Source organism: Oryctolagus cuniculus, chromosome 1 (genome assembly GCF_051225735.1).
Source record: "Oryctolagus cuniculus isolate XC-2025 breed Fujian yellow rabbit chromosome 1, ASM5122573v1, whole genome shotgun sequence".
Classification (NCBI taxonomy): Eukaryota; Metazoa; Chordata; class Mammalia; order Lagomorpha; family Leporidae; genus Oryctolagus; species Oryctolagus cuniculus.
In genome coordinates, this window is record NC_142867.1 from 135,793,685 (window position 1) to 135,817,655 (window position 23,971).

The 23,971-nt window shown below is 47.6% G+C and overlaps 1 protein-coding gene across 7 annotated transcripts in view; it reads left to right on the forward strand.

Moving 5' to 3' along the window:
* NTRK2 (neurotrophic receptor tyrosine kinase 2) overlaps positions 1–23,971 on the forward strand; it is a 387,985-nt gene that overhangs the window by 144,844 nt on the left and 219,170 nt on the right. For 2 of the 7 annotated variants that reach the window (XM_089315566.1, XM_089315572.1), the window contains exon 13: positions 16,706–21,782. The exons of the other annotated variants lie outside the window; for them this stretch is intronic. In XM_089315566.1, the coding sequence (XP_089171692.1) occupies positions 16,706–16,743 (38 nt within the window). In that variant the 3' untranslated portion in view covers positions 16,744–21,782. Of the gene's footprint in view, positions 1–16,705; positions 21,783–23,971 lie in introns of those variants that run through there. 7 annotated transcript variants of the gene reach the window in all.

The following is a 23,971-nucleotide window of genomic DNA, read 5'->3' on the forward strand; positions in this document are numbered from 1 at the left end:
GGTGTTGAACAGAGAGACCCTGATACAGGCCCTGCGTGTCTTTACTGCTAAGCTCAATGCTTGCCTCAGATGAAGATAGGTAAGTGGGTAGAGATGTCAGGAGCGAGGAGACCAACGAACAGCAACGTGGCAGCTCCCAGAAGTGACTGTTGGGCTGGAGCTCAGCACTCTACAGCCTCCAATCTGCCTTTGTGAGTAAAGGTTTGTTGCCGCACTCTCTTGTCCATTTGTTAAGGCGCTGTCTGCGGCCGCTTTGGTGCTGAAACAGCGGAGCTGAGCGGTTGCGCCAGACGCCCTATGGGAAGCAAAGCTGAAAGCCCTTATTATCTGGCCCTTAAAAGAAAAACTCTGCTGAGCTCCTCTGTGGAGCATGGGGGTTGAGTTCGCACAACCCAGCGGACTCCATAAAGCTCCAGCTGCCTGCTTTGTGTCTGGTGATGGGAGTTTGGCAGGGAGTTTTGGAAACTGCAGGTGGTGGTGGTGTATGTATCAATCAGGAATGCTTGAGCCTGCACCCATAGCACGTGGCCAGGGAGTGGACATGGGCCATCGCTTCAGAATGTGCACGTCCTTGTCCATTGCCATTGCTTATGTGGATGGGGTGAACAGCCTGATTGTTCTTTGTTTCACTCTTTTAGAGAGAGGGGGAGAGAGAGAGAGAGAGAGAGCGCCAAAAAGGCAGTTCAGATGAGTTAACAACCATGCCGTAGCAAAATCAGTCACACTTCTGTGTCATCGTCTGGAGTTAGAAGTGGCTGAGCTGTTATCAGCTGTTTGAAACTGCACACATTTCTTAGCTTCTCAGCAGTTTTGCTGTGTCTGCTATGGGGATTGCTCTTTTGCAAGATATGATCAGACACGTAGAAAAAGTTGTCTCCACCTTGCTGAGTGTCTTTGTCTGGTAGGGTGAGGACAGGAGTAGAAGGAGGTGAAAATTTGAGTATAAAGGGTCTTAGAAGGTCAGGCACAACGGTTGAATCTAACATTAAGTAGGGTGGATTCTTTCTCTCCATGACTTGATTTAAAACCCAAGGAACTCTTCTGTTTAGACTGGTTTCCTTCTCACTGTATTTGGTAAGATGATAAAAATCTGTCAAGAATCTGGACAGATAGAAGCACCATCTACAGTTGGGGAAATATTAAAATTCCTCTCTAGGCCAGGATTTGGGAACATCTGTGGTCTTTATTTTACTCTGCCTGAACCTTCCCCCCTGGACTTCTAGCTGAACCTCAGTGGTCATGTGCCCATCCTTAGCTGCAGGGAGTGCTGGGAACACAAGTGTATTGGCTGTTGGATTTTGGATAGCCAATGCATGACGTGTGCCAAGGGTCAGAGCAGTAAGCCCTTTCAAAACGTGTGATGTCACCTTTCAAAATGTGTGATGTCATAAGGTTACAACTTCTTTAGTGTGTCTAAAAGTTCAAAAACCATGGCTGAGATCAGTAATTTAGAGGAGAACTGGTTTGGTAGACTATTTGGGCATCTTCTATGAATAAAGGAATTTCCAAATTCATAGCGGAAACTAGGTGGGTGGCAGGTGTCACATTTCCCCATCTTAGGGAACAAAGTTTTTAAGCACTTGCGAAGAACTTTCTTGAAAACAACTGATGAAGTATGTAATTTTAAGTTCGTCTTGCCTTTTGGGTAAGGCTGAATGACTCCCTCCTTGCCAAAATGCGCGAGGAATGTTTTATTGGCTTAATTTGGCTTCCTTTATGTCTAGAGAAGTAATAAACTGCACTTCTGCAAATGTATTTCATAGCTTAGAGCTTTCATGCATCCATGCTGGCTTTCCTTCCTAGAGCACAGTAAATGTGATTCTGCTGCATATTGATCACATCCTGATAAGCATATTGAAATAGAATGAACATTCACTTACAGAGGAAACATACAGCGAGGAGAGGCAAGGACAACAAAGAAAGATGTCTGCCTTGTGGCTGCATCACTCAGAGGTTGGCAAACTAGGCCATGGGCTAAATCCAAGCTGCCATCTATTTTCTGATAAATGTAAGTTTTATTAGAACAAGCCAACTTATTTCCTAACGACAAAGGGTCTTCAGAAAATTCCTGCAAAATGCATATTAGGAAAAAACTCTGCATGGATTTCAAAATTTTTGGCACCCAAGCAAAGTCATCCTTTAATTACATTTTTCCATTAACTCTTTGAAGTCTTCTCTTCTTGTCTGTGGTTGCTTTCACACCATGATGGCGGGGTGAGTGTTTGTGACAGAGAGAGTGTGGCCCCCAAAGTTTTAAATTATTTTCCAATTGAACTTTTATAGGAAAAGCTTGCTGACCCTTGCAGAACCAGTCATGGGTTGGTTCTCGGAGGGCTGAGCACTGTAATATTTAAGTAAAAAACAATTTGAAAGTTTATTTATTTTTGTTTATTTGAAAGGCAGATCAAAGAAGCGAGAGAGAGATACAGAGAGAGAGAGAGATCAATCGTCCATCTGCTGGTTCACGCCACAAATGGCCACAATGGCCAGAGTGAGGCCAGGATGAAGCCAGGAACCATGAACTCCATTCAGGTCTCCCATGTGGGTGGCAGGGACCCAAGTGCTTGAGCCCTCACCTGCTGCCTCCCCGGGGTGCACATTAGCAGGAAGCTGGCTCAGAAGCAGAGCCTAGACTTGAACTCCCAGGCATTCCAATATAGGATGCAGGTGTCTCAAGGGACAACTGAACATGCCACACCACCAAGACGGCCCCAGTAATTTTTTTTTTTAATAAAGTGATTTAGCAGTAGTATAGTATCTTCAGGACTGACCGACAAGAGTTCTCATAGTCTGCTCAGGCTGGGTGGTGTATCAGCAATAGAGATGTGTTTCTCAGGGTTCGGAAGGCGAGGAAGTCCAATGTGGTTGGATTCAGTGTCCGGTGAAGACCTCCTTCCTGGTTCGTAGATGACAGCTGCTCACTAAGTGCTCACTCGTGGAGGGAACCATGAGTTCCCTGGGCCTTTCTTATAGGAAAAAAACCCTGCATAGATTTCATGATCCCATGGGTAAGGGCTCCCCTTCGTGACCTGCATCAGATGTCTCCTCCCTGGCATCATATCTCCTCACACATCCCATGCAGATTGGATCTCTTCCTGTTGTTTTTTAAAGATTTATTTAATTTATTTGAAAGGCAGAGTCACAGAGAAACACATATGCGTGCACACACACACACACACAAAGAGAGAGACCTTCCATCTGCTGGTTCACTCCCCAAATGCTCACAACTGCTGGGTCTGGCCCAGGCTGAAGCCAGGAGCAAGGAACTCCATCTGGGTTTCCCACATGGGTGGCAGGGGCCCAAGTTCTTGGGCTATCAACAGCTTACATTTCCACGTATGAATCTGATGTGTGTTGGGGGTGGTGGCAGGACACAGCATTCAGGTCAGAGCAGAGGTGTCTATTTTCTTCTCAAAAGAATTGATTCCATCTCTGTCTTCAGCTCTGCCCATCGTGGAGTGTGCCCTCATTATCTTGGTGTTTTTCTCCTGCACTGAGCCTGCAGCCAGGCTAGCGACAGGGGCCCTGATTCTGCCCTCGGCCGGTCCTGTGCCCTTGCACAAGCTCCTTCCACCCTCCAACACTCCCCTGCCCGCTCTGGCTGTGGGAGATCCGGCTATGGGATTCTAAGTTGCCATTCTTCACCAAGGTTTTCTGATTCATTGACAAAACAGCTCGCTCTTTATCTTAAACAAGAGGATCCTTTTGGTCTCAGTCCTGACTGGTGTATTTCATTTGGTGCAGGCATTGGTCAGGGTATCCAAACAAACAGGACCTGGGCTGCTAGTTGTTTGCAACTCTTTGCAACCATAAACAATTGGCTATTTCAGGGACAAAGGCTGAGGCCTAGAGTCTGCAGATAAGAGAAAAGGCTCACATGTTTTTGAACACATGTCATATGCCAGGAAGTCTTCCAAGCACTGTATGCATCATATCTTTGAAAGGCACCATATCTGCACCATAGCCCCAGATTAAGTACTATCATTAGTTCCATTTTACAGATGAGGAAACTGAGGCAGCTTGCCCAGTGCCGCACAATCATCACATGTTCTAACTTCACAGCCAGTCTTACCTGTTTTCTGTTGCAGTAACAAAATGCCTGAGCCTGGATGCTGTGTAAAGGATAGGGGAGTATTTAGCTGCTAGTTCTGGAGACTGAGAAGGCCAAGGAAAAGGTGCTGGAGTCTGGTGAGGGCTTCTTGGTGCACCATAACCTGGCAGAGGGCATCCCATGGTGAGACAGCAAGTGGGCTAGCCTGGGTCTCTCTTCCTCTTCTTATATCACCACTAAGAGCCAGTGTGAGGGCCCCACCCACATGCCTCATCCAGTCTTTACCTCCCACAGCCCCACCTCCAAACACCAGCAGCCTGTGAACTGGGGGGACAAGAGCTCACCTCTGCTCGACTGTGTCCCAGTGGGTTCCCCGTTGTCACACCATGAAGGGGGGGGGGGTGTCCTGACGTTCTGAGAGAAGTGGGCTGGGGTTTCTGAGAAACTGCAGACGCCGGAAGTCAGACATGACTTCTTTCGATGATCAAATACTTATTCTCTGCCATCCTCCCTGGAGGCTCCTCTCCCAGCCTCCTCCTCCTGCTTCCTAGATTAAAAAAAAAAAATCAAAAAACAAAGCATTCTTGTAGGATGGTTATTGTGGCATTGTAGATAGGAAACCAGGTCATTTTGTGAAACCATTCTCCTTTGCCAAGCCCATTTCTGAATTCTTTCTGAGAATCTGAAAACAAACAAGCAAACAAATAATGTGGAGCAATCTGTAGCAGATGGTTCTCTCGGCTCCAGGTGAGTGGCTGTCATTATATTCTGGGAAATGGAATCCGTTGCTTGAGATAATCATCTGTTATTGTAGCCTACTGCCAGCTAGGAACTGTTGGCGCTCTGATGGTTTAGGATGGTAATTTCTGTATTTCTTAGAGATTCCTACCTGCGCTGTTTTCATTCCAGTGCTGGGGAATTTGGAGATGTCCAGGAAGAGGGGACGTTTTGGTCGATGTTCCCTGTTGTGAGAATAGTCCCTGTACAGAGGAAACCACCCCCCAGGTTTTTGCCATGGAGCAAGAACAAGACAGCCAGCAGTTCAGTGAGGGTGGGAGAGGTGAGGTGGACTTAGGGTGAAAGAACAAGTTATCCTTCTTATGAAGGTTTAGATTGCCTTGGAAAAGACAGCATGCACAGCTAAACCATGGTGTTCATTACCAGCGCAAGTCCCTAATTAATTTATTTTATGTTAATTAAGTTTATAATTATATAGTAAAAGCGTTTACTTTCTCCCTCAAGAAATTGACTGAATCTTCTGAAGGGGCTTTGTGACTGTAATTTGGGTGCAATTAGCCAGCTACATTTAGTTAGAGTTTGGTTCATTGAGTTGCTGCTGGAAGATGCTAGACAAATGGAAGTGGCACCATCTTGGAAGTGAGGCTGGAGAGGCGAGGCGTGTGCCGGGAGACTCTATTTGGCTTTGGCTAGTACTGTAAGTGTCCAAGACTATTGAAAGCAGAAGACCCATCAAGATGTGGCTTTGTAATTAATTATATGTGTCCGTTCCTTGGTTGTGGAACTAGAGAGGCCTATCTTTGCAGATAAAGGCAAATCCTGTGGTTTTTTTTGTTTGTTTGTTTTGTTTTGTTTTTTTTTTGCAAAAAAATACCTGTGGTCTTCGAATTGGAACTGAGGTCATGGAATGGATCTCAGACATTTTCCATCATGGATTTAAGAGCGCTGGCCCTTGTTGACATGCACGTGTAGAGGGTATCCCACCAGCCAGCAGCCAGCTTACCCGCGGAGCCTTGTGCAGGAGGACACATGGCCATCCTGGACAGCCTTCCTCCTGTGTCCCCAGGATGCTCACTTTTTTTTTTTTTAAATTTGAAAGTCAGAGTTACACAGAGAGAGAAGGAGAGCCAGAGAGAGAGAAAGAGAGAGAGAGAGAGAGAGAGAGAGAGAGGTCTTCCATCTGCTGGTTCACTACCTAGATGGCTGCAACAGCCAGAGCTGCAATGATCCGAAGCCAGGAGCCATGAAATTCTTCTGGGTCTCCCACATGGGTGCAGGGGCTCAAGGACTTGGGCCTTCTACTGCTTTCCCAGCCCATAGCAGAGAGCTGGATCAGAAGTAGAGCAGCCAAGACTCGAACCGGCATCCATCTGGGGTACCGGCACTGCAGTGGTGCCTTTACCCGCTACGCCACAGCACCGGCCCCTGGTTTCAAGTCTTCTTGCACATTTACAACACGGCCCTCAATGGCTTCACAAAGGGAAATCAAGATCATGTTTAGCATTATGGATAGAACAAGTTAAAACATTGATCCTGAGCATGTTTTTGTAATTCATGCCTGCATCGTTTTCTCTTTGATGAGGGGAGCGATCCAGTCACATCTTTGAAAATCAGGATAGCTTGCAATTTCGGGGGGCCGATGTTTTGTCTAACTCATGATGTTAGCAGCCACCCAGCACTGAGGAAGTCATCCGGGGCAGTGGGCAGTGGCAGGTCCCATGCTATCTCCAATTGTCATCTAGACTGTTTTCATCTCCACTGTCAAACTGCATAGCTGGGTACAGGGAGGCTCCCTGATTGGCCAGCCTTGTAGAGCTTAGGAGGGAAAGAGGCAGGATTCAAACTCAGGGCTTTCTGGCCTTATTTGGTTTGCTTCTTGCAGTCTCACCAGCCAGCCAAGTGGTTTTCTTTCAGGCATCACTGTGGAATGAATTCATGATATTCAATTGATGTAGAAGAGAGATCCCTGTGGAGTTAACGTCCTCGCTGTAATTCTGCTTCCAGTGGTGGCTATAAGTAAAACTTTAGGAACTGGCAGTTAAGTGGTGGATGGTAAATGTTCATAATTTTGAAGAATGAAAGAAAACCTAATTTATAATCCAGCCATCCCTCTTCTGCATCTGAAATTATACTCTGTCCTTTCAACTAGGGGGCGCTTTGAAATTTGTTACAGTATTCATACAAAGTCATGAATTTTTCCATCAGATGTCTTTCAGTGCTTCTTGTGTTTTATGTAGATGGTGATGTCTGTTGTAAACTAAGAAGGCGTGTGAAGTTACAAAGTAAATAGCTTTCCTTTTCAATAATTTTGACTTAACGAACAACTCCCTGCAAGTTTTGGACAATGACCTCTAAAATAATGTCAGATGTTTTCGATACATTAAATTTTCATTGTTTAAAAAAAATAAAATCTAGAGTGTATTGGTATTTCAGTGTCTTGGATCTGGTTGATTTTTGTTACAATTCTTAACCAAGCTGTTATGTGTACTATGCCATAACTGCCATCCGTGCTTTATTTAAAAAGGAAAATAAACTGAGAGCTCTGGTGTGTGTGTGTGTGTGTGTGTGTGTAAAATTGCATACTGTTTAAAATCCAGCTTTCCCTACGCGTACAAATGATACCTGAACAAAAGAGTGATGAGGGAACTTTCTGTGTCCCACTGTGACAGAATCATCTGGCTCCAGAATCAAGGAGCAGGGAGAAGCCATCTGTTCTTTGCAAAGCAGGTATTGCCTTATAAAGCCGCCGAGACCGGCACAAGTCTTCAGTTGCAGGACGTGGCTCATGAAGACAGCAAGGTGGGATGGCATAACAGCACTAGCTCTTTCCAAATTCAGCTCTTTGAGGAAATAGAAAAGCCACTGACAGCAGAGGCCTCTAAAACTCTGGACAGGGGCCCGTGCTATGGTGTAGCCAATAAAGCCACCGCTTGCAGTGCAGGCATTCCATGTGGGCGCTGGTTTGAGTCCTGGCTGCTTCACTTCTGATCGCATTCCGTGCTAATGCACTTGGGAAAGCAGCAGAAGATGGCCCAAGTACTTGGACCCCTGCACCCACGTAGGAGGTCTGGAAGAAGCTCCTGGCTTCCGATCAGCCCAGCTGTAGCCATTGCAGCCATCTGTGGAGTGAACCAGCAGATAGAAGATCTCTCTCTCTCTCTCTCTCTCTCTCTGCCTCTGCCTCTCTGTAACTCTGCCTTTCAAATACATAAATAATTAAAAAAAAAAAAAAAAAAAACTCTGGGTAACTTTGAGCCGAGCTGGGCGTTCTGTGGACTGCCCCAGACTGAGTGCTTGTAGAAGGCTGGGACCCTGTGATTGCCTTTGCACTTTGACGGTCTGCTGCAGATAGAGTAAGTTGTCTGTTTGAAGAAGGCTTTCCCACGTGGGTCAGCTGCACAGTGACTGGCTGTTACGCCAGGATCCTCAGGGCTCCACCTGATGCAGAAACCCTCTCGGAGCCATGATCCTGCTCATGGTGGATTGAGTGAGCGGGCAGTCTTCACACTGATCAGCTATTCAGGGTCTGCCTTATAGACCCGGGTAGCACGAAGCCCGATCATTGGGATTGAAGTTGAGTACGCCTCCCCAGGTCCTGCTCTGGGACTTTCAACTTCTTTTTACCCAGAAGTGTCAAATAATACCCCAGGTAATACACTCACCTGCCCCAGATATCAACAGAGGGCCCCACAGGTCCATGGCAGCCTCGCAACACACCCCATCCTCATCTTGGGTGGTGAAGAGAGGTCCATTTTAATAGTATTTTTTAAAGATTTATTTTATTTATTTGAAGGACAGTTACAGAGAGATGTAGAGACAGAGAGGTCTTCCATCTGCTGATTCACTCCACAGATGGCCACAACAGCTAGAGCTGAGCTGATCCGAAGCTAGGAACCAGGAGCTTCCTCTGGGTCTCCCACATGGGTGCAGGGGCTCAAGGACTTGGGCCATCTTCTACTGCTTTCCCAGAGAGCTGGATTGGAAAAGGAGCAGCCGGGACTAGAACTGGTGCCCAAATGGGATGCCAGCACTTCAGGCCAGGGCATTAACCTACTGCACCACGGCGCCAACCCCAAGAGGTTCATTTTAGTTCTTGCTCTGGGCAGATCAGATCTGAAGTGATAGGAGTCCTGCTAATGGCTGCTTTGTGGAAAAGGCACTAAATAAAGAGAGAGCATATTTGGTTAGAGGGTCCCCCTCTTTCCCCATGATCTGCTGCCTCTGAGTTTGGGCACACCCATTTCTGGGCATCAAAGGCTGTGACAAGAGCCATCCCTCCATGGCCACGGCATCTCCTTCTGGTTCTCACCATGATCTGCACCCCAACCTTGGTCGGAGAGCCAAGCCCTGGGCAGTGGGCTGTGAAGATCCTTGCTTGTCAGGCTGGGCAGTGAGGAAGAAGCCAAGTGGCCTGGGAGTGGCCACACAAACTAAGCTGCTTGCAAAGCCCTATTTCAGTCCTCACTTCGTTGGCTCCAGATGACAGCATGACAACCCGACTTCCAAGATATTCCTGGAAGACAGCAGAGATCTTGCTTTTCATTCTCCTCTCTTCTGACAGATCTGGGGAAGGCAGGTTTATTGTAGTCCCTTGCAAGGCTTTTCAATGGCACTGGTCCTCCTGTTTGCATTGTGGAATACCTGGCGTTTACTTGAAATTTCATTGCCTTTTGCATCCAGGTAACTTAGATGGTGATGAGATCGATAGCACACCTCCGTTCAAGGGAGGGTCATTTCTTTGTTCCTTTACTCAATTAATTGGAACCATAGGTGGCTCAGATTTCTGGACTTCACAGCCATGGACAGGGACATTGTCCACGCCCCCATCCCTGCTGCTTGTAGCCTTGGACTTCTGTTCCTGCCTTGGCTCCTTATTGCTTTCATTTTCACGCTTCCGCTATTGTGGTCTCTCTTCTTTACATACTTGAGGTCTACATGCATCAGTGGCAACTGCTTTGTCTCCTACCCCTCCTCTTCCTCTTCCTTGGCCTGTCTCCCAGTTGTCTTCCTCACCATCGTGGTTGTGATCTTCAAACCCTCATGGGCTGTTCCACGTGCAGCTCTTTCCTCTTGTACGTTTTTCACATTATTCCCTCTGCCTGGATCGTTTTGGTCGATGGCCTACAGTTTCAGTCGCCATTGGGCAGAACCGAGCAACTCAACTTTGTGTGTGTTTGAGGTCCTTGGGGATCTCCTGTAGTTTTAGGTTGACCGAGCCATAGAATTTACATCGTTCATCTCCTGCTTGAACTCTGTAGATTCCATCACTCTGGCCTCATATATTATGGAGAACCATTGGTTCCAGTATTTTGATGATAAAAATAGATCCAAGCGCAAGATCTGTGATAGCAGCAGCAAGTGCAGCAATGCCAGTCGGCCCTCTGTCTCTGTGAGTTCTTACCCTGCACGGATTCAACCAGCTTCTCACTGGAAGTATCTGGAAGAAAATGCATTTGTCTGAACATGTGCGGACTTTTTGCCTTATCCCCTAAGTAATTCATTATAACAACTCTTTATGTGTCATTTACATTGTATCAGGTAACAGGGGATTCTGGAGGTGACTTAAAGTAGGCAAGAGGATTGCCTGAATTACAGGCAAATGCTACCCCATGTTATGTAAGAGGTTTGAGCATCCCTAAAATCTGGTATCTGTGTAGGTCCTGGAGCCAGTCCCCAGTGGATACCAAAGGACCACTGTCCATACTGATAGGGCCACACCCCCCTATAGGAGGGCAGTAGATTGATTTAGTGTCTCAGTGTGGACGTAGTGAACATCTGAATGCCCCTCCTTCCACAAACCCCAGCTTTTCCTTTGTCCTCCATGTACAGGGTTTCTAAGGGATTCCATGGGCCGGGGCCTCGGCATGCTGTTGGGATGTTCTGCTCATCTGATGTGAAGTCTCTGGAGTGGTACTGCTTCAGTCCTTGGGTATTTGTCATCAGACCCTGCTGATCCAAGCTCATCTTCCTTAGAATCATTGAATTTTAATTGTGCAATAACTTTGGCTTCCCTCACCCATTCTAGCTTTGTCAAGAACTTCGTGTTTCCAAGTTTGGTTTTCAGTGCATAACTCAACTTCGTTTTGTGCAGTTAAACCAGAGCCTTTGCTTTAAAAGCCCCGAGGACTGTCCTCAGCCACGTATTTTTATTTTTCATCTGCAGCTAATAAAGGGGCCGCGGATTTTTTTCCTTTGTCCTATTCCCACACTCATTGTAATTTTGATCAGCGTGAGAATTAGAATAAACCAAGTCAGCTAGCACTTTTCCTCCAGAAGCTTAAAGTGTTCCAGGAGGCACTCACTGGGTGTCCACTTGTCTAACGCTTTAGCCCTCAACATGCTTCTCTAGCAAATGTGTGATTTTATATCAGAAGCTTTGCAGTGACTGGATTAACCCCGTCACCAACAGTAAGCAGTAGGTCCTGCCTCCATGTCAGTTTTGTTGTTGAATTCAATGGAGTTCGCCGGCACCGTGGCTCACTTGGCTAATCCTCTGCCTGCAGTGCCGGCACCCCAGGTTCTAGTCCTGGTTGGGGCGCCGGTTCGTCCCGGTTGCTCCTCTTCCAGTCCAGCTCTCTGCTGTGGCCCAGGAAGGCAGTGGAAGATGGTCCAAGTCCTTGGGCCCTGTACCTGCATGGGAGACCAGAAGGAAGCACCTGGCTCCTGGCTTCAGATGGGCGTAGCACGCCAGCCATAGCGGCCATTTGGGGGGGTGAACAGAAGGAAGACCTTTCTCTCTGTCTCTGTCTCTCTCACTGTCTAACTCTGCCTGTCCAAAAAAAAAAAAAAAGAATTTAATGGTGTTCTCCAAAAACAACCTCCCAGGTTGGGATATTTCTGTTGTGAGTGCTGAAGTACACTGAGCCTTTGGTGTTTGTGTGAGGCAGTGTCAGGCAGAGAAGGTGTAGATACGTGCTCCTCTGCCTTCTTCCAGGATACAGTCTGAGATGGCAAAAATAAATAAATAAATAAATAAATAAATAAATAAATAAATAAATTCAAGCCTCAGAACTGTACACAAAGGGTGGGCCTTTGGCTTAGCAGTTGAGATACCACTTGGAGTGCCTGCAGAACACTTCAGAGTGCCTGGGCTTGAGTCCTGGCTCGGCTCCCAGTTCCAGCCTCCTTCTAATGCAGACCTGAGAGGTAGCAGGCGGTGGCTTCAGTACCTGGGTCCCTGCCACCCACAAGGCAGACATGGATGGAGTCCCTAGCTTCTGACGTCAGCATGGCCCAGCCTTGGCTGTTGCAGGCTTTTGAGGAGTGCATCACCAGTTGGAAGTATTCATTTGAGTTCTCTCTCTCTCTCTCTCTTTCTCACTGAGGGAGGTCTCAGGAGAGCGGATGGTGTGAGCAAGTGTACAAACCAGATCCTTGAGAAGCAGAAGTTGTTTTGGGGGAATGTTTGAACAACTTATGGACCCAGCACAGAGAAGAAAACACTAGACCTGAGCGTGCATGCTAGATGATCTCCAATTTACATAGGATGATTTGACTTACAACCTTTTTTATGATGATACAAAAACAATACACATTCCATGGAAAGTGGACTTCAGGTATAGAATTTGGATATTTTCTTGGACTGCCCGGTCCAAATTGCGTGCTCCAGTACTCTCTCGCCTTGCTGGGAAGTGAGAGACAGGAGCCACAGCTCTGGGTCCGTCCTGTGGCCAGCAGAAGCAGCTGAGGACTGTGTAGTGTGCCGTGTTGCCGAGCTGGGCTGTGTGCTAGGGTAGATGTATTAATGTGGTTTGCATAACAATATTTTTAGTTTCCTATGGACTTCTCTAGCAGTAACCCCAACGTGAGAGAGAGCTGTACTGGGACGTTTCTACTGCGAGCATAGATGATGCTTCTGTCTGTCACAAGATGGGCTGTCTGTGTTGAGGTTCTGAGTTTCGATTTAGCCTTTCTCACTTGGGTCTTCTCGGTCATTTCGCTTCCAGCAGGTGGGTCAGGCGAGTGCCCTATTCAACAGAAAAGTCAACAACAGCAAGGGATAGTTGTCCTAACAGCCCACAGTGACTAGATGTGCCACAAGTGCCATATTCGGACAACTGGTGTTTGTTTCTCGGAAACAAAGCAGTATTGCTCAGAGCTAGCTTTGTGGGGACAAACCTTGTGAGCCCCCTGTTTCCTGTGCACCTGCATGGTAGGTGCACACAGCAGTTGATTATTACATTTTACTGCAATGTCTCCCGGAAGATTCAGGGAGCACTCAGTGGCCCTGAGCCGCTGCAGTGCCATCCCTGCCCCGGCCACCACATCCTCTCCGGAGTGGCACCAGGCCACATGCAGATGCCCCGGCTGGCAGTGTCCTGCCCAGACTCTCCAAATGCCACATAGGATGGTACGATTTTCTTTTTTAGATAGCAGCTGCATCTGTCTTCCGTTCCCCTCGCTTCGTGTGCACTCAGCAGTTTTCCTTTTTGCTCCAGATAAATTGCCGTTAATTTCCATGTGCTGCCTAGCCTCGCCATTTTATGGCTGATTGCCTCTGAGGAATAGGAGGAGGACGTGTGCGTGTTTGAATGTCAATAAATATAAATGGTTTGGGAGCCAGTGGGAAAAAGGCAGGGTGCTCCACTGTCCTTCAACTCCCGCGCCCCGAGTCCTTGCCTTTCAAGAGGCCCATGACCAGATCCCAAGTCAGCAAATAGCGGAGATGGAGTTTGTAGGCACATCCGGGATTTTTTTTCAACTTTGCATCGCATTTATCAGCCAACACCTGCTCTATCCCCACTGCTGCTTAGGTAGTGTGCGCATGGGTGGCAAAGTTTCTCTCAAGTTGTGTTTGATAAAGGAGGTGGTCTCAGGGTACCCATTATGCACCATCGGAATGCACCAAATGCTTCAGAATGTCACATTGTCAAAATTTCTATATTTTGGGCTCCTAAGCTAGACAGCTCTCTTGGCTGCTAAACCCTCAAGATGTTCAGCCATTTGTTGTGGTCTAAAAACTTTCCCCTCACTGGGAGAAAATAATGATCTATTGTTTTACATCATGTTGGGGTCCCTTTCTTGGGTTTGTAAGAGCAACAGTGGGTAGAAGTCTTGAGATTCTGATAGGTAGATTGGTGCCCCAGTGGAATTTCGCCATCAGCCACTCTCCTATGAGGTGCTGGATACATTTTTAAATAAAAGCATCAACTCTATAAACCAAATTAGTTTTTCAACAGGATGGGAGATTTTAGTCTATCACCAGTACCAAGGGCCTTCAAAAATTCATGGAAAATGGAATAAAAAGATGCTTATTTTTGCTCAAAAAATTTTGAAACCTAGGCACAGTTTTCCAAGCCGAGCATTTCCCATGGACTTTTTGAAGGCTTCTTATAGGTGAAGATCAAGGGCATCAAAGAGGAGGCTAACTCACCTGCCTTGAGTGAGATATGGTGGACGTGGTGGTTTGGTATAGACGCTGTCTATGGGTTACGGTTGTAAGGGGCTGGCTTTTCCTCACAAGGAAGACATCACAGTAGCTCTGCATGTCCTGTTGCATGGAGCTGAGATCTACTTCCTTGGCAAGGAACGCCTTCCCAAAGACAAGCAGAAGGTGCTGCCGAGGGACCCCCGACATCAGTAGAAAGGGGGAAAATGCAGTTGCAGCAGGAACGGATGGCAGTCCCCCAGAGCTGGCATCGAGCACAGTAAACTGTATTTCCCAGTTGTAATAATTAATGAGCCTGGAGGGGCTTGGGCAGGAAAATGGCAAAGAGAGCAAGGGAGTGGCAAGGTTCCCACTGCAAACACTGGCATCAGTGAACTCTTTGACTTCCTGTGCCATAAACCCATTGGCAAGAAGGCTTTGCACTGACAGTGTAATCCATTCTTTCAGTTCTTTATTTTTGAAGCAAATGCCCTCTACAATGTGCAGAGGAATGGCTGTCGTGCGTCAATGGATCTTTTTGTTGTGGGGTAATGTGTTCTCTTTGTCTTCGCCAAGTTTCTCCTGTTTTTATTGGCAAACTTGACATCCTTACATTAATCCTGCTGTTTCAGTGAGAAGGAATTTGAGATCCATCCTTCCAGAACCTGGAGCAGCAAGTTGTTAATCTGTTGGGCTCATCCTATGGGCCACAGTGCGCCCTTGAACTTGCTTGGCTTGTGTTTGCCTGGAGGCAAAACTTCTGGAAAAAAAACTAAAGACAGGGCCTTGTGGGTGACAAAGTCCCGAGATGGTGTTTGGTATCCACACCAGGTTCTTTTCTTGAGACTTGGAGAGAGAAATGCAGTGGAAATTAAGCTCCTAAGACTCTTTAGCATGGTTGTGACTGATGGTGCAGATAGGTGATGGTGATTACAGCTCTGAAGGCAGAGGCACCAGCACTGGACAAACAGACACAGGCGGAAGAAGCTGCAGAGTGGCGAGGCAGCTTCCAGAACTGATCTTGAAAATGTCCCGGGCCGGCGCCGCGGCTCACTAGGCTAATCCTCTGCCTTGTGGCGCTGGCACACCGGGTTCTACTCCTGGTCGGGGCGCCGGATTCTGTCCCGGTTGCCCCTCTTCCAGGCCAGCTCTCTGCTGTGGCCCGGGAGTGCAGTGGAGGATGGCCCAAGTGCTTGAGCCCTGCACCCCATGGGAGACCAGGAGAAGCACCTGGCTCCTGCCTTCAGATCAGTGCAGTGCGCCGGCTGCGGCGGCCATTGAAGGGTGAACCAATGGCAAAGGAAGACCTTTCTCTCTGTCTCTCTCTCTCTCACTGTCCACTCTGCCTGTCAAAAAAAAAAAAAAAAAAAAAAAAAAGAAGAAGAAGAAAAAAGAAAAAAGAAAAGAAAATGTCCCGGAGGTTTCTAGCACGAATCCATCAATTTTGTCACTCAGGAATCTGATGAAAATGATGCACCCAGAACTACGTATACTGGAACTGTCTCTGTTCCTGATGGCTTTTTTTTTTTTAAAGACTTACTTATTTGGAAAGGCAGAGAGGGAAGAACACACAGAGAGAAACCTTCCATCTGCTGGTTCACCCCTCAAAATTTGGCTGCAATAGCTGGAACTGGGCCAAGCCAAAGCCAGGAACCTGTAATTCTGTCTGGGTCTCTTACAGGAGTGCAGGGGCTCAAGTATTTGGGCCTGTCTTCCGCTGCTTTCCCAGGCACATTAGCAGGGCGCTGGATCCAAGGTGGAGCAACCGGGACTCGAACTGGCACCCATATGGGATGCCTGCAACCGTGCCAGCATTGTAGGTGACGGCTTAACTCCTGCATCACAAGGCTGGCCCCTCTGCTGGGTTTTCATAAACAAGATCTGAGTGAACCTTTGTCCATGATAGATATTGTATGTTGTATGCTACATCCTGTAGGTTGTAGGCTACATCTGTAAATGTGTTATGTATATGATATGTACTTAAGTTTAGACAACTCAGTATTTCATGTTAGCATTCCTGAAAGAGAAGCTAAATCCTCGTCGAGTGTTTCACCAGGAAAGCCGGCCAATTCTCCAGCAGTTGTTATTTTAGAAAAGTTGATAAAATTCAGGGACAGACCATCAGAGTTTGGGTAGATGCTGCTTGAAGAATCTAACTCCCCCCACCATAGATAAGTATCGGGAACTTCCTCAGGGGTCACTGGCATTGCACTCCCACCTCAGTGGAGCCACCACCATGCGATGTGACTATGGACGGTGCCAGATGCAGAAAACCTGTGTGTTGCTTTACCGTATTTCATATATCAATGTTCAGTCGGTTTTCTGGTTAAAGCTAAGGTGCTCCATTACAAAATCCACATTATTCCCCCTGTTTGTGATTATATTTTGCTTTTTATTTTAAAACCTATTCCATGTTGTGTCTTATTTTTGATGTGTATTTATCATGTTCTTTTAAAAGTGTTTGTACCAATATGTTAATTTCCATTGTTTTTTTTTTTTTCTTTTTATCTTTTGAGTGTGACTTATGTTTTATTTTGTGTTTCTTTTAGGTTTTGTTTTGTTTCATAAGATCCCACTGGATGGGTAGCTGAAATAAAGACAAGGCAGAGAAAGGGGCGGTGGTGCCTGTTGGTTGATGCTGCCCCTAAGCCGGACTCTCGGGACTGCTGTTGGCTTATCCGGGGACATGCTGCTTTCCTGGGGGTTTCTGTAGATGCAGGCGGTGTTTGGAGACAAGGACCACATGAAGCCTGCATGTATTGTGCGCTGTGATGGGGGACACCAAGGCAGAGGCGCCTTCCAGGCAGCTAAGCAGCAACTCCAGAAAACATCTCAAATTAATCCTTCTTTCCTGTTCGTAGCATAGTTCAAACGCAGCATTACAATGAAATGCCATTGGCTTGTGCTTCTCTCCCGAAAGTGTGCTGTTTGACCATACTGGAAATGCATTGATTTTTTTCATGACTTCTCTGTGTGTTGAAGGTGAACTGCAAAATTAAAAAAGAAAAGAAAAGAAAATCTAAATGTAGGAACAGGTCAAAATCTACACTAAACACTCTAACCCACATGTAGCTGGTATGCCTGCATCCTTGGCTGTTGCTCTCTCATCAGCACTGAATTCAGAGGGTGTGTCTTCTCCATCTATAACTAAAAGAGTTAGGGCACACACACACACACACACACACCAGTGCTTTGGTGTTGCCACTTAAAGGTCTTTTCCCTCACTGCCAATGAGAATCCAAATTTTCAACCTAGGTTTCAGCCTCATTCAGGGCTAATGATTGCCTTAAAGTTCACGAGACAGCAGGAAAAAAAAAAGGAGTAGAAGCCCCTGTCTGGGGCGGTTTTTGCTGTTCCACATAGTTTCAGAGTACCTGAAAGAGTGGAATATATGCATATGGTGAAATTATAACCTGTCCCTTTTTGTGTGCCCTCGGCGATCCGCCTGCTTTTTAGAAGTCTGCCCGGTGAGGTGGCCGAAGCGCCTCATGCTGTTTGCCTGATAGGATGGCAGGTTTTCTACTCTGCAGAGGCCTGCGAGCAGAATGGTTGGCCTGCTGTGAGCAGGAGAGGACCCTCTGAGGAGGGGGGGCCCCCACTGCTGAGTGTGCAGGGGCAGGAGGGCGCATCCTGCCCCCGGCACACACACACGCAGGTGGTGGGTCACACTGCTGAACCCTTCTGCACGGCTGACAGGGCAGCCTCAGGACCCCAGACTGCTGCGTCCCCTCGGAGCCGGACCCCTGCACACCTGTTCATTCACTTGGCCCTCTCGGTGGCCTTCCTGTGCTCTGTGCGGTCTGTACCAGGTAGCATCCATGTCCTGAGCGAGACCTGGCTGCCCCCACCCCACCTCAACTCCCCTTCCCCTCTCTCTTTCCCATGAGCCTCCTTCCTTCTCCCTTCCTTCCTGCAACATAAGTCCCCATCAGCCCTGACCGCTAGAATGCCCATAGTTGCCGTGGCTGAATTGGAAACGTATTGCATTTAAAAAAAATTATTTTCCTTTGAAATAATTGCCCATGTACAGCAGTGCATCCTTAAAGATTCACAGAGTTTTAACTTGCCCAGCATTTGGGCAGCACTGTTTTGAATCCTATGTACCGAAGCACTCATCTGAATATACCTGGACCCATTTTGGCACCATTTGGTAGAAGAACTTCAGTGATGAATAGTTCATACTGTTATCTCTGACGTTAGCCACGATGTTATTGCTCCATGTGTACGTTTCACAGGGCCCTGTGCATTATAGCTTCTGATGCGTCTCCTCTGTAGCCTTGCCACACAGAAGGGCAGTTCCTCCAAAGCATAAACACGCTGCTCATTTGCAGTTTTTTTTTCGGACTCCGTTGGCATGGCAGGGCGGCGGCTCTCCATCCATGTGATGAGGTCCCAGATAGTCTGCATGTCCAGGTACCTACTCACTGCTAATGACAGCTCCTGGCACAACCTACGTGTCCATCTTTCCCAAAGGTGTCGATTTATGAAGAGGCCAGAGAACAGCAGAAATCTTGACACCCCCCCCCCCCGGAGAGAAAAATGTGAGTCAGGCAGGTGCTCAGGATGGCAAATATTTTCCCATGTGGGCCACTGGATAAAAAAAAAAAAATAGTTTTAAGCTTTCATGGTACTCCATAGAATCATTAAAAAAAAGCAACAGATTGTGTAAAGGCTATCTTATAGATTTTTCTTATACCCAAAAGGAAGGGAAAAAAAAACCCCAGCTGCATTGAGCACCTCCAAGGATTGCAAGCTAGATAACACAATTTAATATATCAAAGATCAGTTGCCGTCTCCTAGGGACTGATGAGAACAGCAGGCTCCGAGAAAATTGTTGCGGATGGCTCTTGTGTTCGCTGCCTTTTTCTTTTGTCTACGCCCAAAGACTCTGGTCAGAGACGTGGCTTCTCTTTCCTGAGCTAACAGCCATCCTCTTTCATCCTGCATTTCTTTGTGTGTGTCTCTTTAAGAAATGGGCTGCTTGGTGCTGCCTTCATGGCGCGCGTTTAGTTTTCAGCATTAGAAGAGGAAGCGGTGGCACTTTTGCTGAGAACAGATCTGTTGCTCTCCAACAGGGATCTGGCACGTGGGTGCCCCTCAAGTCCCCTGTCTGAGTAGAGGGGTCTGGGTGGAGCCAAGGCCAGCTTCTTAAGGGGGCTTCTGTGGCCCCGCCCCAGCCACCTGCACCCCATGGGATGGGTGGGTGGGGAGACGGAGGGGGCAGGTTTCCCAATCTGTGATTCTTTCAGAGATATGTGAAACCTGGATTTTTATGTGCAGTATCCCTGTTTTTGCAAAGTTGGCTCAGTTATTTTTAAAACATTATGTAGGCCAACAAAACATGTCTGTGGGCTGCCAGTTTTGTTACTTTTGTCTTGAAACACCATCATTGTTCTCTCTGCTGTCTCCTTCTGTCTCTCCTTTGCAAACTCACACTTCTTTCCCCCTGACATCTCCGTGGAGAGCTTTGTTGTTAACAAGCTACGGAACTGAATTGAGCAGCCCAGTGAACTGCAATGTGGCCATCACCTTTGCTGTTGGCCTGTGGAAGCCGAGCCCACAGTGACCCTCAGCTCTCAGCGGGCCTGGGGATTCTGCAGCCACTGCCTGTCCCCTGTCCCCTGGATGCTTCCACTTCCTTGTGGCCAGAGGCACCCCAGTGTTTCACCGGACATGGAGCGACTGTGTTCCATCAGCATCTGTGTCTCCTGGCCCCCACAGGTGCCTTGAGGTTGAGAGCAGAAAAGTAGACAGGTGTCCTTAGTGTATAGTAGCAACCATTGGTTAACTGGAAGACACTTGTGTCATCTTCAAGACAAGTGGCCGAGGCAGGCTCTATATCTTGTTCACTGTCCCTCTAAAGGGAGTCCCTTGAAATCACAGAGTCTACAGCTAGACAGAACCAGCCCCTCTCTCTCCACCACCACCATCATCACAAGAGATGTCCACCCCATGACGACAGCAAAAGCACCAACAGGAGGAGTAAGGATGGTTTGCCTCTCAACAGGGAAATGGATCCCAATTGGAATCAGAGAGAATCCGTCCAGAGTGCTCATCCCCACTCTCCCAACAGGGACTGTTAGCATTCCCGGCCCGCTGAATTTGCTCAGTGGGGAAACAGGCAGGGCCAGCCTCATCCTGGAACACTGACCCCCGCGAGTTTGCTCTGACTCTAGGCTTTTCCAGCAACCTTGCATGGGCGCCCCGAGTGGCTGGGGCTTGAGGCAGGTCCTCCGGGCAGAGACCGCGCTGACTCAGCAGTCTGGGGGCACCCAGTCCCTTGTCAGATGTGAAGGCAGGCGCCTGCCTTGTCCCTCTCCTTTTCTCTGCTCTATTATTCTCTCAGCATCCCTTGCTGTTTTTTCTCTTTCTACATCCTTGGTGGATCCCAGGACAAGCCAAGAGTGGATTCCAGTTTGTTTCACTGGCTGCTTTGCCCAGTTGTAACAAACACTATGTTTCTTTTTCCTGTTGCAAACTGGCAGGAAACCCTAAGCAGAGCTGCGCCTGCTCTCCTCTGGCTTGTCTGCAAGAGTGCATGGTTTGCATGGCCACCTGCTTTGGTGCTTGCTGCGGGGAGTTCTTCCCTTGGTTTGGAAATTGCTACACTACGATAGACACTCCCTTCACCTTGCTTTGTCTAGACTTTGGATGCACAGGGCAAGCAGCTCAGAGCAGCGATTCCACATAATACAGGCTTCCACCATCTCAGCCTTAACTCCTCTCTGTCCACTCTGTGACCGTGGGGCCCGCTGGGGTTGTAAACTCAACACATCTGATGCCATGAAAAGCTGTGCAGGAGCAGCTGTTGTATTATGAAGCGTGTCCTGCTAGGTTCAGTACTAGGTTCAGTTTTGCTAGGCTCACAGCACCTGGGGAGCCCTACCGACTTGATCCAAGAGTGCCTGGGGAGGTGAAAGGCTCTCCTGGACACAGCATGGATTTAATTTGCTGTAGGTGCTGACAGATTGAATTAGGCTGACAGAACTCCCCACTCACAGAGTTACATGACAGTGGTTGTCACAGAAGGCAGCTTCCTGTGGCCAGCCCAGTTCTCCTGGTTTGGTTTTCAGAGGTAAAGGAATTTTCCCACCTTCTTCATTGGTCAGTGAGATCACTCTAAATTTAATTCTTACGTTGATGTGGCCCTGTGGCCCCGGTATGGTCTGTAGTGAGGACCCAGAATGCATTGGACCTGCCCTCAACTCCCCACCACCACAAACCCATTGACTACTTCCAGAGTCTTGGTGTTCATGCAAATTAAATAAAATATATTTGTGAGCAGTGGAGAAACAGAACAGAGTTCTTTTTTCCCCACTTGTGTTATAGGTGTGCCCTTTATGAGAGATTCCCAGGAAAGACAAATCCTTGAGCCTTACCTGCTTTGTGTCCCAATCCTTCTGCCATAATCCAGAGACAGCCTGTCACTCATTCTCGGGCCTGTTTTTTTCCCCCCTGTAGTGGCCCAGGTCTTTGAGCCATGTTTTCACATTTCCTGTAAATAATGGATAATCATTTTTTTAAAATTTTATTTTCAAGTGCTGTTATAACACTGTGGATAGACCATAAATGTACTTGCTGAATTCATTCATTTTTTTTAACAAGCCAATAAAGTTTTACAGTTCATCTCCATGTGTCTTGCATTCTCTGTGGATCCTGTTTATTTGCCCTCCCTTCCTCCAACACAACATCAACTGTGTGTCGTTGGCGGCTAAAGGTGTTGGAGAGTGTGAGAAACAGCATTGAGGGTTTCATGAGTCCCACACCCATTAAGATTCTGTCATAAATCATCCCCCAAAAGACGGCCTTCAGAAATTTCCATCATGTGTGTGAATTATTTGTTTATCGTGTATAGATTTTTGCATTTGACATATTTGCATTGGTTAAAAGGCAATCCTTTAAAAGCAAGTTTAGCAGAATTAAAAACACACAAACAAAAAATACCTACTAATTCTGTGAAAAAAAAAAAAAAAACCTTTTGGTATTTCAAAAACTTCAAATGACCCAGATCCTGGCAAGAATGTGCGTTTGGTGTTGTGTTCCTCGACTTCCCAGTGACTTTGTGGTCAAATAAACACAGTGACCGGGGAGAGGGAGGCAGACAAGGGCTATGGAGGTAAGACCTCATGACACTGTTGATTGCTAGCCTGGTTTGCATCCCGTTGTCCCATTCCCATGCCTGTCACACTGTCCCTTCCTAATTTCCCCTGTAGAAACAGGACTTAAGGGCAGCGTTTGTGGGAAGCCAGCTCAGAGTCAGATGAGAAGGTGTTGTACTCCAAATTGAAGACTCAGAGGTTGGAAAAGTGAACCCAGTCTGATGCAATGTTTTATCCAGCTGACATCGCTGCCCCTCATATAAGAGGCCGGTGTTCAGTGGTGGTGACTTGGGCCTTTTCTTTCTTTCTTTCTTTTTTTTTTTTTTATTTGATAGGTAGAGTTAGACAGTGAGAGAGAGACAAAGAGAAAGGTCTTCCTTCCGTTGGTTCACCCCCCAAATGGCCACTATGGCCGGCGCTGCGCCCATCTGAATCCAGGAGCCAGGTGCTTCCTCCTGGTCTCCCATGCAGGTGCAGGGTCCAAGCACTTGGGCCATCCTCCACTGCCCTCCCGGGCCACAGCAGAGAGCTGGACTGGAGGAGGAGCAACTGGGACTAGAACCCGGCGCCCATATGGGATGCCGGCACTGCAGGCGAAGGATCAACCAAGTGAGCCACCGCGCCGGCCCCCTGCGCTTTTTTTCTTAAATGTCCTTCCAAATTTGCCGAGCTGACAACGGATTTCCTCTGATATGTGGAGGTCTCAGACTGTGCAGGAATGACTCTCAACACAGCTGATAGGGTGCTGGGAAAGTTACTTCACCAAGCATTCCTCATTTGCAAAACAAGGTGATGGGAGTAGTGTTCAGCTCCCCTGGGCCCTTAAAAGATTTCAAGGAGACAACTCAGGCAAAGCTCTAACATGCTGTGTGGCAGGAGCAGGGGCAGGGTGGCGGGGAGGGCGCACTTGGCATTTCTAATAATAATCCTTTTGGGCTGGCGCCGCGGCTCACTAGGCTAATCCTCCACCTTGCGGCACCAGCACACTGGGTTCTAGTCCCGGTCGGGGCGCTGGATTCTGTCCTGGTTGCCCCTCTTCCAGGCCAGCTCTCTGCTGTGGCCCGGGATGGCAGTGGAGGATGGCCCAAGTACTTGGGCCCTGCACCCCATGGGAGACCAGGAGAAGCACCTGGCTCCTGCCTTCGGATTAGCGCGGTGCGCCGGCCGCAGCGACCATTGGAGGGTGAACCAACGGCAAAGGAAGACCTTTCTCTCTCTCTGTCTCTCTCACTGTCCACTCTGCCTGTCAAAAAATAAAAAATAAAAAAAAAGTAATAATCCTTTCGAGGAGCTGTGGTTGGCATCACCCATGGGTACGGCTCAGTCAGTGCTCACGGGTCGCCTCACTTGCTGACGGCACAGGTGCAAATGAATGGAAGGAAACTCCGCTCCCAGAGTGCTCTGGCTGTGGCACGAGTGAAAGCCACTTAGAACTTTCCTGAGTGATGGCAAGGCTTGTCTCTCATCCCTCTGTGGTTCTTCCACGTTGAATCCACTGCAGACTTCATTTTGTACACTTAGATGCACCCCGATCTGCTGGGGTCTGTGTTGGAAGGGTTCAGTTAATTTGAACTGTGATCTGCAATATGCCAATTCTCAAAGAAATGGCAGTGACGTCTTATACCAAATATGCCTGACCGCTTACATCACCACTTTATAAACTTGGAATTTCTGATCGTGTGAACAGGGGCTGCACTGACTTGAATTTTTGAATTG